The 16708-nt window shown below is 43.6% G+C and overlaps 1 protein-coding gene across 9 annotated transcripts in view; it reads left to right on the top strand.

Moving 5' to 3' along the window:
- KIF13A (kinesin family member 13A) overlaps positions 1 to 16708 on the top strand; it is a 212938-nt gene that overhangs the window by 135507 nt on the left and 60723 nt on the right. For all 9 annotated transcript variants that reach the window (XM_027040380.2, XM_027040378.2, XM_027040379.2 and 6 more), the window contains 4 exons: positions 10479 to 10590; positions 10975 to 11187; positions 14268 to 14378; positions 15729 to 15863. In XM_027040380.2, coding sequence (XP_026896181.1) covers positions 10479 to 10590; positions 10975 to 11187; positions 14268 to 14378; positions 15729 to 15863 — 571 coding nt within the window. The remainder of the gene's footprint in view (positions 1 to 10478; positions 10591 to 10974; positions 11188 to 14267; positions 14379 to 15728; positions 15864 to 16708) is intronic.

Raw genomic sequence — 16708 nt, 5'->3', positions numbered from 1 at the left:
TCCATTCGTGATCTCACAGTTCGTGAGGTCAAGCCCTGTGTTGGGCTCTGCATTGACAGTGTGGAGCCTGCTTGGAATTCTCTCTTCTCTCTCTCTGCCTCTCTCCCACTCACACGCTCTGTCTCTCTCAAAATAAATGTAAAAAGTTAAAAAAAAAAATAAAAACAAAGCTCTTTAAAAATGAAAGAGGGAGGTAGGAGGGCCAGAGTTGGTCAGAGTGATGCAGAGTGATGGAAAGCCTTCACCGTCCAGCTCTTGTTTGAAGGTGGAGGAAGGGGCCGTGAGCCCCAGAATGCGGGCAGCCTATGGAAGGTGGAAACGGCAAGGAGACAGACGGTCCCCTAGGGCAGCCCTGCTGACACCTTGATGTTAGCCCCATGAGACATGTTCTGGACTTCTGGCCTCCAGAACTGTCAGAAAATAGGTGTTGTTTTAAGCCACTGCATCTGTGGTGATTTGTTAGAGCATGAGGAGCACATAGTTTAGGACAATAGGAAGTCACTTCGCTTGAACAAAATGAAAGGAAGGAGGATTTTTTTTTCTGGTCAGACAACGTTGAGACATGCTACTTAAGCCAACGTGTAAGCATGGAACTATTTTTTATGACACCTTGGCTAGCCTGTGGATGCTTGCTGAGCTGGTCTTATGCTTTTCCCAAAATAACCGGTTCAGAGGGAGGGAAGCTGCCTCTGAACCTTTTCTACTACGCCCCAGTCCAGGGCTGTTTTCTTTTCCCCATATACCTCTCTGATCCCCCTGAGTAGGTGCATATGCCCCTAAAGTCCAGGCCAGGCCCAGGTCTCCAGCACGTGTCCTCCAGGCCCTCACTCTGGTCATCGGTACATAGCGACCGTATGAATGGGACATCGTCTCTCCACTGGAAGGTTCCCTGGGGTCAGCACAGCTTAGAGATCTTCATGGAAATTGGCCCTCCGTCCCTCACCTGCCATTCCAAAATCCAGAACGCTCTGAAAACCAAGTGCTTTTTTTTTTTCTTCACAGCTTGCTTGTTGGTGGAGCCTCACCTGAACTCCCATGAGGCTCTCTTAGTCTTTATCCGTATTTATAGTCTTTGTTTACTCATTTAGGGTGGCCATTCATACGGTTAGCTGTAGAAATGTAAATGTATTGTATTACGGGCTGCTGTCCCAGACCTACCCATGGTCATGTGTGATGTATGCACTATACTTCCTAAAATTCAAAAAATTCTGAATTTCCGCACACATGTGGCCCCAAATATCTCAAAAAAGACTGCAGGCCTACACTTTTTGATCCATTTAGCCAGTATGTATTGAACGCTTACTGGGCATAAGAACACAGGGAAGAGGGGCGCCTGGGTGGCTCAATTGGTTAAGCATCCAACTCTTGATCTCAGCTCAAGTCTTGATTTCAGGGTCGTGAGTTCAAGCCCCATGTTGGGCTCCATGTTAGGCATGATGCCTACTTTAAAAAAAAAAAGAAAAAGAACACAGGAAAGGGTAGATGGGACCCTGGCCTTGGGAAGGTCAAGATCCAACGGGGAAGGAAGACCCTTGGAGGGATAGTCATAATACATTATGTGCAATGGAAACCTATCCAGTGGAACTTCTTTGTTATAGAACCTGTGTGACATTTCTGTGCCTCAGTTTCCTCAGCTGTAAAACACAGATGAGGAAGCAGCCTGTGAGTGGGCTTACTGTGAGGATTAAATTAGTTACTATTTGTAAAGTGCTTCTTGGAACAGTGCCTAGCGTAGAGTAAGCGCTGCGTAAGTGTGTACTAACAAGGTAAAAAAAATAAAAATAAAATAAATCAAAAGGGCTGCCTGATAGTTCCACAAATGGCTTTTTAAGCCTTAAGATCAGTGCCCTGTCGAGTGCTAAAATTAAAGCCATCTCTGACATGTTTCCTAAGCTTTCCCTCGGCCTCCTATTTGGGCTTCTTTCGATGGAACATTAGTAATCCTCTTACACAGACCTGTCGGGGACTTCACACAGATATTAGTGTTTCTTAATGGGCTATGGATTTCGGAGCCTCATCTCTCCATAAGCTCTTAAGAGCTTTAAAGCACGCATTATTCCTTCATTTGGTGAGCCGAAACACCTGTGTGGCAGCACCACCGTGGTCTGTTCAGGGCGTGAGGGGAACAGGCCTGTAGATCATCCTCAGGGGACCGCCTGAACACTCAGTCTGCTGCTCTGCCTGTCCGTTGAGGCTGGCATGAGGAAGCCTGTCTCTGCTGCTGGAGCCCGGCGGGTTAGCTTCCCTCGGAGCTCACTCAGATCACAGAACACCAGCTAATACCCCGGGGACTGACGCTGAAAATGGCTCCATCTTCTTCTCAGCAATGGGCAGTTATTAAATGCAAGCAATGTTCATCTAACAAGTATCATTCCGGGTCTCCGTTCCACTTCAATTACCGTGGTTGACAATAAAGTATTTACTAAACATTTCCCCAAATGGGCTCTACTCAACATTTGTTCTAGGGATACTAATATATGTTACTCTTGGGGTTCTGTCAAATAATTTGTGTTATGATATAGTAAACTAGAAGTCTCGTATTTCTAATGTTTCACATGACCCAATCCTCCTTTTTTCCTTCTGAGTACTTTCCGTGACTTTTAATCATTTCCTCTCGGAAATCTCGCTTAAGCGGATATTGCCTGCTTAACCAAACATGAACTTGTACCTGGGGAGAGTAAAAATGGCCTGCCTCAGTCCATTATTCAAGGGCTGCTGGGGCAGGGAGGTTGCTTATCTGTTTACCATTCATGCATTGCAGGGCCCAAGGATGTGGGAAGAAAGTCTGAATAAACATCTTTGCATCTACCGCGAGAACCCCACAAAGGACAGAGCAAAAATCTTCTTGGGATGCAGGAGCCACATGTTTTGGGGGCATGTGACATTGTGGCTTCAGTGTTTCTCAAAGCGTGTTTTGCAAAATACTAGTTCCTGAAGTGGCTCTGGGAAGAAAAGGATCCTTGGGCAAATCGTTTTGAGAAAAGCTGCTTAAACAGCCTTCCTTTGGAGATTTCCCTGCTAACATGTCCAATAAATCCTTCAGTAATGAATCCCATATTAACTTTGACTTATTCCCTGAACTTATTTGATGACAGAATTCTAGGTATAACACAGATTAAAATCTCCAGAAAAGATATTCTCAAGAACTTGTTTTTGGATATGTTGGTGTATTTCACTACAGTGCTGGAAATGGAAAAGAGACAGGAGATGGGACTTGTTAGATGCAAATCACTGGCTTGGAATGACTTGTGCTGGCCACTGGAAACCAGTGGGGGGCGGAATGGGGCCTGTTCTGCAGGTACCACGGCTTTCTTTCCACTCCTGCCGTGGGATGGCATTGGCCTTTCCCCCATTTTGCCACACACACTCTTTGTGTTTCTCCTTTCCTGATACAAGTGGATACTTACTGGGGAAAAGTACTAACTCAAGTCCACTGACTTCATTATCTTCCAACTATTCTTTAAAAGCCAAGGATTGCATTCTGCTGTAAGCAACAGCTGTCGTGATGACCAAATGATGGATTTCTTTTCCCCATGTACCAAGAAGTCCAGAGGCTTGTAGAGCACCTCAAAAATGCTGTCAAGCACACAGCTCTACTAACCTTAGTGTGTGTTCACCTTGTCCTCATGACCTCAAGATGGCTCTGCCATTCTAAGCATTGTATCCTTATCTGTGTTCCAAACAAGGGGGTCAGGGGGGGAAGGAAGGGCCAAGGACCACCAGCTTCTGGCTTGTGTCTACTAAATATATACCTTCTCTATCAAACAAAGCTTCCTTGGAAGACCACCCAGTCACTATGGTCTCCCTATATCTCAGAGCTGGATTTCGTGGCTTTCCAGAGCTACAGAGGACTCTGAAAAGTGGAGTTTTTAGCCCAGCATAATCTTCCCAGCAAAATCAGGGTTCTGTTAGCAAGTAAGAAGGGAGAATGGATGTTGGGTCAATACCCACAGAGGGTACCAAAACCATGATTGAATTAGTCCTTATTAGAAAGAGATCCGTGGTCTGTTCTTCAGTATATTCTAGACTCAGTTTTACTCAGCAGATACTGACCGCTTTCTGTAAGCAAGGCACAGTAATTGTATGATGTAACAAGGTCTCTGCCCTCAAAGCAATCATAACCTTAAGTAGAAAGAGATAGAGAAATACAAATACAGTCAATTCTAGCAATGCTTAACTGCAATTATGACCTTAGAAAAAGATCATTAGAAAAATAGGTAAAATAATATAATATTTGAAATCCATTCTGGAGAGTACAGATAACTCCCATCACATCTATCCACTGTTAAGGGAAGGAATCCGGTGGTCACAGTTTCAAGGAAAACTATGCAGGTTGGAGGAAGGTGCAGAAAAGGAAAAAAAAAAAGTACTTATGACCAGGTTTATCTCATTGATTGTATTCATTGGAGCTGCTTTTATTTTGTTTCTGATCCTCCTGAGTTTTATTTATTCATATTTTTTATGTTTATTTATTTTGAGAAAGAGAGCACACACCTGTGTGCATGAGCTGGGGAGGGGGGCAGGTGGGGGGAGGTGGAGAGAGAGAGAGAGAGAGAGAGAGAGAGAGGGAGGGAGGGAGGGAGAGATCTAAGCTATCAGCATGAACCCCACGAGGGGCTCTATCCCACCAACCATGAGATCATGACCCCAACTGAAATCAAAAGTTGGTCACCCAACCAACTGAGCCACCCAGGCTCCCGTATTTACTTTCTTTTTAGTCTCAAATTCTCCGTTGTTATAGATAGGTAGATTTTAACAATCTCTGTCTTAAAACATGGCTGTCTGTTCACAAATGTTATCCCCTAGCCTAATCCTTCTGTCCTCTCCAGTCAGTCTGTGTTTACTCTGTGCCCGCCACCCCAGCCCAAGAACTTCTGGAAAGGTTAAGAATTTCCTTACTGTCTCCACCTCCCGTAGGTTCAGGAAAGGAGCTGTGCTTTGGTAGAATTAGATTCCTGGAGCAGTTTTTTCAGCCTCTCAAATTTGCAAACAGCCCCACCCTGTTCAGGAAACCTGTGAGCACCCATTTGACTCCAGCATGAGAAGGCAGTGCTAGCAGGATCCAGTAATTTGTGATTTTCTTATATTCTTAAGCTCCCTAGGAATTAAATTACTGTTAAAATACTTAAGCCCATTGTTCAGTTTTCACGCATTGAACTTTCATACTTTCAGAAGCCCGTGGATCATTGCTTCCAGGTCCAACGTAGCAGTAGCACCCCCACCTTGTCACTGGGTGACCTGGTTACCCCTCACACATCATGGAGCCCCCTTACCCTGCAGTTCATTTCTTTTTGTTCCAAGGGGGCAGTGGGTCAAGACAGAGTCCTTGTTTTGAATATGTGCACACGATCAGGTAAAAGGCTTCTACTAATGATAACCTTCTCCAACTGGTTAAGTTACAGAGTACAGAGTAGAGTACACACAAGACGGAGTCATGTGATCATGTCCGCCCAGCCCCGCCCCTCCGCTGTGGCCGGTCACGTGCCCTACCTGCTGACGGTGCTCGTGCTCGGTGCTCTCAGCGCACACGCACGTGGTCCTGTAGACGTTGATGACATCGTGCTACCCTTCCCCGTTTTCTCTCAAAGCACTTGTGTGATTTTTTTTGTGCCCTTGTTTAGGAGTGCCCAGACCCTTCTTTTTTCACTCCTGACATTATCAAATTAGAAAGTAGGAGCAGTTGCCACAAGGCAGAGTTAGATTTTGTCTGGATGAAAAATACATAACTCCAAAATGTGTTTTCCTAGCAAGGGCCACTGTTCCCTTTAGAATTGCTAATATGGGCCTTGGAATCACTGAGCTCTTTAAAGTCTGTATGAATTGAAGTAATTTTTGCCGTGTTTAAGTCCTAAACACTGGTTCCGTTCAAAGAATTGTTTTCAACTGAAAATTTTATTTCAATAGTTGTGAAGTGTGAAAGATGCCCTATATGCTATATTAAAGCAGAAATGTGTTTTTGCCTTAAATTTCTGCTTTCTTCTATTACATATATAGCACATGCCTTTCTTTTCTCAACTCCTTCCTTCTTACCTTCCTCCCTCCCTCACTCCCTTCCTTCCTCTTTTTTCTCTCTTTTTAATTTTAAAGAGGGAGAGAGAGCACAGGAGAAGGGCAGAGAGAGAATGAGAGACAATCTTTTTTTATTTTTATTGTTTAATGTTGATTTATTAATTGAGAGGAGAGAAGGAAAGGGGGAGGGACAGAGAGAGAGAGAGAGAGAGAGAGAGAGAAGAGAGAGAATCCCAAGCAGGCTCTGTGCTGTCAGCACACGGCTCAAACCCATGAACTATGAGATCATGACCTGGGCCTAAATCAAGAGTTGGAAGCTCAACCTACTGAGCCACCCAGGCGCCCCTTTACTTAACTTTTTAAATTGAATTTTATTTCATCATGGTAAGTATACTCTTGAACCCCCATCCCCCTGCACCCTCCCCTCTGGTAGCCATCAGTTTGTTCTCTAGCCTTAAGAGTCTATTTCTTGATTTGTCTCTCTTTTTTCTTTGCTTGTTTTTTTTTTTTAATTTTTAATGTTTATTTATTTTTGAGAGAGAGAGACACACATTGCAAGCAGGGGAGAGGCAGAGAGAGGGAGACACAGAATCCAAAGCAGGCTCCGGGCTCTGAGCTGTCCACATGGGGCTCAAACCCACAAACTGCGGGATCATGACCTGAGTAGAAGTTGTACGCTTAACCGGCTAAGCCACCCGGGCACCCCTGCTTGTTTTGTTTCTTAAATTCCACATATGAGTGGGATCATATGGTATTTATCTTTCTCAGATTGACTTATTTTGCTTAGCATTATACTCTCTAGCTGTATCTGTGTTGTTGCAAATGACAAGATTTCATTCTTTTTATGGCTGAATAATATTCCATTGTATGTAGATACCACATCTTCTTTATCCATTCATTTACTGATGGACACTTGAGCTGTTTCTATAATTTGGCTTTTGTAGATAATGTTGCAGTAAACATAGGGGTGCATGTATCCCTTTGAATAGTATCCCTTTGAATTTTTTAAAGTTTATTTATTTATTTTGAGAGAGATCACAGAGCATGGGATGGGGGGCGGGGAGCAGCAGGCAGAGAGAAAGAGAGAATTCCAAGCAGGCCCCTGCACTGTCAGCTCAGAGCCCAACACGGGGCTCGAACCCATGAACTATGACCTTATGACCTGAGTCAAAACCAAAAGCCAGATGCTTAACTGACTGAGCCATGCAGGCACACCCTGTATTATTGTATTTTTAAGGTAAATATCCACTAGTGTGATTACTGGATCGTAGGGTAGTTCTATTTTTAATTTTTTGAGGTACCTCCATGCTCTTTACCACAGTGGCTGTATTAGTTTGCATTCTCACCAACAGTGCATGAAGGTTCCTTTTTCTCCACATCCTCACCAATTTGTTTCTTATGTTGTTGACTTTAGCCATTCTGACAGATGTGAGGTGATATTTCATTGTAGTTTTTATTTGCATTTTCCTGATGGTGAATGATGTTGAACATCTTTTCATGTGTCGGTTGGCCATCTGTATGTCTTTGGAGACATGTCGATTCATGTCTTCTGCCCATTTTTAATAGGATTATTTGTCTTTGGGTGTTGAGTCATATTAGTTCTTTATATTTTTGGGGTACTAACTCTTTATCGGATATGTCATTTGCAAATACCTTCTGAGATTCAGTAAGTTGTCTTTTAGTTTTATTGATTGTTTCCTTCTCTGTGTAAAAACTTTTTATTTTGATGTAGTCCCAGTAGTTTATTTTTGCCATGTTCTTTCTTAAAGTTGTTACCTTTGGGAGGAGTGATGCAGTGACTGAACTTGAATTTTTTTTTTAAACAGCTATATTGAGAAATGATTCATATACACATACTTTGCCATTTAAAAATGTACAATTTAGTGGCTTTTTTATCAGAATGTATAACCATCATCATGATCGAATTTGAAAACATTTCCATCATCCCCAGAGAAACTTTGTGTCTAAGTCATTCCCCATTTACACCACCCCAGCCCTGGGCAACCACTGCTTTCATCCCTATAGATTCGCCTATTCTGGGTATTTCTTTTAAAAAAAAATTTTTTTTTTAACGTTTATTTATTTTTGAGACAGAGAGAGACAGAGCATGAACGGGGAGGGGCAGAGAGAGAGGGAGACACAGAATCTGAAACAGGCTTCAGGCTCTGAGTGGTCAGCACAGAGCCTGACGCGGGGCTCGAACTCACGGACCGCGAGATCATGACCTGAGCCGAAGTCGGACACTTAACCGACCGAGCCACCCAGGCGCCCCGTCTGGGTATTTCATAATAATGGAATCATTATGTGGCTGTATTAGTTTCCCAATGTTATCATAGAAGATTACCACAAATTGGGTAGTTTACAACAACAGAAATTTGTTTTGTTACAATTCTGGAGGCCAGAAGTGCAAAATCAGGGGATTGGCAGAGCTAGTTCCTTCTTGGGGCTCAGAGGGAAAATCTGTTGCATGCTTCTGTCCTACCACCTTCTAGTGGTGGCTGGCTCTCCTTGACCTTCCTTGGCTTGTAGATGCATCTCTTCCATCTCTCCTCTGTTCTCACATGGCCTGCTCCCCTGTTGCCTGTGTGTCTTCACAGCCGTCTTAGAAGGGTACCAGGCATTGGATTACAGCCGTCTTTAAGTCAGTATCATCTCCTCTTAACTATTCACATCTGCAAAAACCCTATTTCCAAATGAGATTACATGTCAGGTTCTGGTGAACGTGAATTTGGGGTACACAGTATTCAACCCAGGACATTGGCCTTTGGTGTTTGGCTTCTTTCACTTATCGTAACTTTTCAAGCTTCATCCATGTTGTAGCTTCTGTCAGAATCCTCTCTTGTGGCTGAATAATATAGTCCACTGTGAGGACATACCACACGTTAGTCATCATTTGGTGGACAGACATGTGGGTGGTTTCTACATTGTGGCTATTGCGAATAATGCAGCTGTGAACACTCTTGTACAAGAGTGTTTTTTTGTATGGACATATGTTTTCTTTTCTTTTGGGGTGGATTTAACTTTTGAATCTGTCAACTATAATGTATGTATTTATGTCACTTTGCAGGAATGGCTATTATTAAAATTCTGGCTCGTGTTCTGCCTCTTGAGTTTGCATGTATTTCAATGACTTTTCAAGTGACTCACCTTTGAGCAATTATGTTTTGTGAGAGATATCCTTTGTTTCAACTCATGTAATGGAAGTCTCTTGTTAACATTAGAAAGCTATCTAGTCCTTCATGCTAAACTCTGGTCACTTGCTGAATTGTGCTCTTTTTTGTTTTTATAAATAGGTCATAGCATTTAATTTTTTAACCATTCACAAAGCATTTTCTCTTTGTGATATCGTGTAAGCTTCCCTGCACTCCTGGGAGATCTCCTGAGGAGTTCTCTCTTTTCTGGCTGCTAAACTTGGGATTTCCTTTTAAAAGCGTACTTGGTACTTAACTGTGACACAGTAGGATGTTCTTCATCCCTCAAGTCCGTAAATCTGTTGTTTTTGTGGTGATCTTTTCTCCAGGTTCAGAGAACATGTGTTAGCGTCCAGGGAATGCTCAGGGGACTACTCCAGCCTGCACCAGCGTCCCCTGGAGGGCTGGTTAAAGCAGAGTGCTGGGTCCCACCACGAGTGTCTATAGGTCTGGGATGGGGTGGGGCCTGAGAATGTGCATTTGTAACAAGGTCCTAAGTCATGCTGGTGCTTTTGGTCCCAGCATCATGATTTGAGCCTATACAGTTAAATATATGTACCATCTTGGGTATTGTTCATCCAGGGCCTCTCAAAATTTAGCATGCCTGTGAATCACCTGGAAATGCCTTTCGCTGGTTCTGACTCAGTAGGCCTGGGGAGGCTTCCAAGAGCCTTTGTTTCTAACCAGCTCTTGGGGGACGCCAGTGCTGCTCTCTGTAGCAGGTGTTGAAAGAGTGGCCATATGCTGTCCTCTGCTTGGGTGGGTCATTGTTCTGTACAGCTGTAAAAACTCCACACTGAAGTAAACTTGCCAGCTGTAACAGATGAACGGCATCTACCCTGTAACATGTAGGGAAAGGTTCTCTTCAAGTTACGTGGTTATTACGGAAAACAAAATGAGAGCCCGAATGGTCCGAATTCTACCCAAAGAGTAAAATGGTTCAGACTTTCAACATAATATTTGGAGTAAATTAAAATTCCCTAGAATGATCGCTTAAATGTATGCTCCCAGGTTCTGAAATGTCTGTCTCACAGGCCCTGTGATTGAACAGAATCGATTCTTACAGGGATTCTGAATTCATTCTTTTAAATTAATGGAGTTACTTTCTGTTTTTCTTTTTCTTAGCTTCTTGACAAATTAATGTAAACTTGGTTATATCAACTTTAGGGCCTTGGTGTTCTGCATACTTTATCCCTAATGCCTGGAACGATTATTGTTTTATGCAAACAACATAACCATTCCATAAAGCTAATTTCTAAATGTTTTTTCTTTTGGCAGATCCCTTACAACCTTGGGGTTGGTTATATCCTCGCTGGCTGACCAGGCAGCTGGCAAGGGTAAAAACAAATTTGTGCCTTATCGAGATTCAGTGCTCACTTGGCTTCTTAAGGTAATTCATTGTTCTAGTGTGTTCCTTTCCAACTAAAACCTGGCTGTTTCAGAGGAGGCAGCTGAAAGGTGTGTGCAGAGCTAACCAGATACAGCACAACCCCCCGCCAATACTGTTAATCCGAATTCCTAGGAATGCAGAATGAAAACTCATTCCTGTTGCCTCTTTTGCCCCCATGATAACGCTATTCATCAGGCATTGTTCGTTGTTGTGACTATAGAGAAACCACACCTCATCATAAAATCACTCATGAAATACGGTTCCATTTCCACAACACATTTTCTTCACAGAGAATGTCGTATATGCATGTCTTCAGCTTCCATCATACATGTTGTGCACAGAATGGGGATCATTTCCCAAGAGGCTACTGGAAATATTTTGCAGGATAACTTGGGGGGCAACAGCCAGACCTCTATGATAGCCACCATTAGCCCAGCAGCAGACAACTATGAGGAGACCCTCTCCACCCTGCGATACGCGGATAGAGCCAAAAGGATCGTTAACCACGCCATTGTGAACGAGGACCCCAATGCCAAAGTCATCCGGGAGCTGCGGGAGGAGGTAGAGAAACTGAAGGAGCAGCTCTCGCAGGCTGAGGTAAGATCAGCCTGGTGCTCCCTGTTTTTGAGATCCCCTGGCGTGTCGTATCTAAGTCGGGGAGGATGTGGTTGACTGAAGTTTTAGGTCATCTCCGTGCATTCGGCATTTCTGAGTGACATCTTCTGTATGCTAAGCATATAGCCATCTGTCCTAGGAACTTAACCTCCAGTCAACTAAAAGTGAGTTGTTGCTACTGCCTAATTGTTTGCCTTGGTAGATCAGTTGGCCCTTGGGCACCGATCTTGTCCAGTGTGAAATCCTAAGAACCAAATGGGTTGTTTTTATTAACATTGTACACTCTGTGCCCATAGGGCCTTGCGGTTTTCAGAGAAATTCGTTCTATGTCCTCTCTTCCTTAAGTCAGGGAAGGCAGCATGATGGAAGAGAAACATTAGGAAGAGAACTCAGAAATCTTTTATTTTGCTTCATGTATATCCGCTCCTGACAGGAAACAAAACCGGTCATTTCTCATTGTTACCACCTTTCCTTGGCTTTACCCAGCTTTAATAATCACACCCTCTTCTAAGTAGCTATTGCTTTTTGCAAGTTACTGGGTGAGGCATCCGGCTCATTTGAAATAGGTAATAGGACTGAAATGAAGGCCGAGTAAGTGCCTTAGTGTAAGTCACGTGCTTCCCCCTGCCTCACTTGGGTGTGGACCTAGGGCTGCTGAGTTCACATTCCTTCATACCACTCCCTTCTGACCCCTCCCTTCTGAGAGAGTAGTAAACGAGGCGGGGGAGGGGCGGAGGGTAATACTATTATTTTTTGAGCACTTGTGTACCAGGCCCTGTTGAAATACTTTTTGTCTATCAGCTTCTCTAGTCAAAAAGATAATCAATAGGAGATTGAGGCAAACAGAAAGGGAGTCACAGCCCAGGATCTGAACTTCCCAATCGTTGGTGATCATGGAGTTGCACTGACAAGGCATTGTCTGCTTCCAGCTTGGGCTTCTGACGTGCAGGAAGCCTTGTTTTATTCCTGGTTTTCATCCCTAACCCCTAGTGCAACACTGATACTGGAGAGCGCTTAGCACAATGCTGGTGCATCGTAAGTGCTCAATAAATGTTGCTACCTCCTGTTATTATCATGATTCTAAGCATTCAGTCCATCAAACATACTTTTTCATTGATGCCAAGAAGGTAGCAAAACACCTGGAAAATAAAACACTGTGGGGGGCCTGGGTGGTTCATTCGGTTGAGCGTCTGACCTCAGGTCATGATCTCACAGTTTGTGAGTTCGAGTCCCGCGTTGGGCTCTGTGCTGACAGCTCAGAGCCCACTTCGGATCCTCTGTCCCCCTCTCTTTGTTCCTCCCCTTCTTGTTCCCTCTCTCAAAAACAAATAAAACATTAAAAAAAAACAAATTAAGGGTGCCCGGGTAGCTCAGTCGGTTAAGCGTCTGCCTTCGGCTCGGGTCATGAATCTCTTGGTTCGTGAGTTCGAGTCCCACATTGGGCTCTCTGCTGTCAGCGCACAGCCTGCTTCAGATCCTCTGTCCCCGTCTCTCTCTGCCCCTCCCCCACTCACTCACAGACTCCCTCTCTCTCTCTCTCAAAAGAATAAATAAACTTAAATATAAAAATACCAATAAACTTTGAAGAGCCATGATCCTAGGAGGAAAATGTAATGGTTCTGCAGTCAGTACATACGTGGATGAGCTCCTTCTTTCCTCTTGTCTCTGAACCTGCCTTTCTGCCATGACCATGTAATCCAGGCCAGATGGTAGAATGATGCCTGGCCAAAGAGAACAGAAGAGGAGCCACAGCGGGTTCACCTAGGGTTTTCATGGGTGTCCCCTTATACCCAGCACTGAGTGTCCCTCGCAGACTCTGTTCCCGCTGTGACCTCGGTACCTCAGGGAGAGTCCACAACATTGCCACTGTGGCCTCTTGTCCAAGTCTGCCATCTTTCTTGTTCATGGGCTTACACTTTGTGGAGGCTCATGTTGCCATAGGGGGTCAAAGCATGCCATTGCCAAGTAAAGCTCCCCAAGTAAAAGCTTAGCTTAAAAAAGCTTTATATATATACATCTGTATTTAGACCCCTTAATTATTCTCACTCTGCAGACTCAGAGGGAAATTCCTACCCTTTTACCCAGATGTCTTGTTTCCAAGGGAGTAATGAATACACAAGGTTTTTATCACCATCCATTAAAAAAAATTTTTTTTCATGTTTATTTATTTTTGAGACAGAGCACTGCAGGGGAGGGGCAGAGGGAGAGGGAGACACAGAATCCAAAGCAGACTCCAGGCTCTGAGCTGTCAGTACAGAGCCTGATGCGGGGCTTGAATCCACGAGCTGTGAGATTATGACCTGAGTCAACGCTTAACTGACTAAGCCACCCAGGTGCCCCAGAAAAGGAGTTTTAAATGATCCAGAGTCCAATTTTAAAATAAATGAGAAGAGGGGCGCCTGGGTGGCCCAGTGGGTTAAGCGTCCAACTTCGGCTCAGGTCATGATCTCGCGGTCTGTGAGTTCGAGCCCCGCGTCGGGCTCTGTGCTGACAGCTCAGAGCCTGGAGCCTGTTTCAGATTCTGTGTCTCCCTCTCTCTGACTCTCCGCCGTTCATGCTCTGTCTCTCCCTGTCTCAAAAATAAAATAAAAACGCTAAAAATTTTAAAATAAAATAAAAGAGAAGAATCTTCACTTTTCCTGGTAGGTTATCACTGGGATGTGTTTATTGATGATGTGTGTTGATCTCTGTCTTGCTGGAAAAAAAAAAAAAAGGTAACAGTGCTTAAGTTACCTTTGTTACGTTTCTGTTTTGAAGACAAACTTGAGCATCTTGTAGGTCTTTAAATGTGAAATTTAAGTACGATGGATAAAATTACTCTGTAGTGATTTGTATCAGTTTAATTCGGGGCACTGGTATTCCTTTTCCCCTCTAAAGAGTAGCAGCCATTTATTCTTACATTTCTTTTTATTAATAAAGATGTACAAGTCCACCCTGACAGTGTATGACTTAATTGCTTCCAACAGACTGTTGATAGCCACTTCAGAAGCACAGTAAAGGATTGTTTTATGAATAATGGTGGGAAAAAATAGAAAATCAGATATCTCTGGTTTCATTTTAAGGCTATGAAGGCCCCTGAACTAAAAGAGAAGCTTGAAGAATCTGAAAAGCTGATCAAAGAACTAACAGTGACTTGGGAAGAGAAGCTGAGGAAAACAGAAGAAATCGCACAGGTAGCCCGATAATTTAGGCCTAAAATCTTGTGATTCTTTTTCATTTGCCATCTTTTCTGCGTAGCCACTCATCATCCTCCCAAAGCCATTCAAGGACCTCTTTCTGCTCACCAAGACTGCAAAGATCACTTTTAGAGCCTGTAACTTCGTTGTCCTTTATCAACTACCATTTGGCCCATTTATTTGCTAGGAGCACTGAGCTGGAACAGGCATGGTCTACAGGAAACACTGTTAATGTTTCCTGCTTTTCTATGTTGTGATTTTACATCACCCGGCAAAGTGTGCTACCTGACTGGCCGAGAATTTATAACCTACCACTCATCATGGTCTTTTCCCCAGTGTATTTGATTTTGGGGGCTTGTAAGAAAATGTTGTATGAACTTCACTGGAGAAACGATATGAAGCAACGACTAATTGTGCACTTGTGTGTGAGTGGGTGTGTTTTATGAATCTGCACTATACATTTTGTGAACATTTTAATCTCACTGACTACTTGGAAATATTGGCCCATCCCAATCAGGTAGCTTGAAAGCAGCAACTGGGACCTAGTCAAGCCTTTTGCTTATATGTTTCTCGTAGGTGTTATTCTCACACAGACCCGTGCTCACGTACCCCACACACGTACTGCTGACTTCCTGTCTCTCATCCATTGCTTCGTACTTCTTCACGGCACTTTATCATCCCTGGAAATTCTGTTTTGCTTGTCTGGTTTTTTTTTTTTTTGTTTCTTGTTTTTTTTCTTTTCTGGTCTGTCTCTTTCTACTAGAATATAAGTTTTCACAAAAGGGACTTTGTTTTGCTTGCTGTTGTAGATCAGTACTTCCTGCCCCCATCTCCCATGACTTTCCCACGTTTACTAGGGTTATTATCACCTGAAATCAGGCAATATGCCCAGTCTTCCCTGTGCCCTCACAACACCTTGCTCTTACCTTACTTCTCTTCCATTTCTTCCTGTGGAATTCTTATACTTCAAGAGACATCGCAAGTATATTCTTTTCCTGAAGCCTTTCCTGGTCTCTGAATACATCATGGGCTCCTTCCTTGGAAGCCCCATAGTACCTTGTTCCTCTCCAGTGACACAGGGCTCTTCTCCTCTGATTTAGGTACGTGGTCTTGTCCCCTCAACTGGACTATAAACCCCTTAAACGGAAGATGGTATCTGGTTCACTCTTAGCACCCTTTTAACACGGACACAAGACGTCACGCATTTTAGAGACTCCCTAAACTTGGTTGTGATGTGTGATTTCATTGGCATTGTCCCCAGAAAGAGTGACTTAAAATTTCCATGGATACATCTTGTCAGTAGAGCAACAAATAGAGTCCCCTGTGTTTGTCTGTTTTTGTGCCCAGGAGAGACAACGACAGCTTGAAAGTATGGGGATTTCCCTGGAGACATCGGGTATCAAGGTGGGAGATGATAAGTGCTACTTAGTCAACCTGAACGCGGACCCTGCTCTTAACGAGCTTCTGGTTTATTATTTAAAGGTAAGAGAGTATATAAGTAGATGGTTGCAATCCTGATGCATTCACATCTCACTCCCGTTGGAATCTGGGCGCCTGTACCCATGATTTGGCTTTTTGAACATTTTATTTATTTTTGAGAGACAAAGCACAAGCAGGGGAGGGGCAGAGAGAGAGAGAGAGAGAGAGAGAGAAAGGGAGACACAGAATCCGAAGCAGGCTCCGGGCTCCGAGCTGTCAGCACAGAGCCCCACGTGGAGCTCTGACCCACGAACCGTGCAGTCATGACCCGAGAAGAAGTTGGATGCTTAACCAACTGAGCCACCCAGGTGCCCCTGGTTTTGCTTTTTGTATCCAGCTTAGCCCTCATTGAAAGAGGAGGGATAGTGCAGTCAGGTTACCGTTGAGAGTGAAAACCTCCCCTCTGGAAACCATCAGTTTGTTCTCTATATTTATGGGTCTGCTTCTGCTTTTTCTTTGTTTGCTTGTTTGTTTGTTTGTTTGTTTAGATTCCACATAAAGCAAAATCATATGGTGTTTATCTTTCTCTGTCAGATCACACTTTTGGAAATGTTGGTTTATTTTGTTAAAGTGAAAAATGAGACATCTGTTTGAAATAGGGTACCTGATAGGGCAGTGATATGGGGTACCCCAAAAGACATAGGGCCTTTTTAATATGCACACACACACACACACACACACACACACACAATTCCTGAGTTATGATAGTATATAAATGTATGTGGCAGTACGTAACTCTCAAGGATTAGAGACCTGGAGCCTTGAAGGCAGCTTATGTAACTGCCCACATACCGAAATCTCTAAATGAAGAGCTATTACCCACTTGCAAAAAGTTAAATAAGTGCCTT

This window comes from Acinonyx jubatus, chromosome B2 (assembly GCF_027475565.1).
Source record: "Acinonyx jubatus isolate Ajub_Pintada_27869175 chromosome B2, VMU_Ajub_asm_v1.0, whole genome shotgun sequence".
Taxonomy (NCBI): domain Eukaryota; kingdom Metazoa; phylum Chordata; class Mammalia; order Carnivora; family Felidae; genus Acinonyx; species Acinonyx jubatus.
Note: the sequence above shows the minus strand (reverse complement) of the source record. Positions and strands in the feature narration are given on the sequence as shown.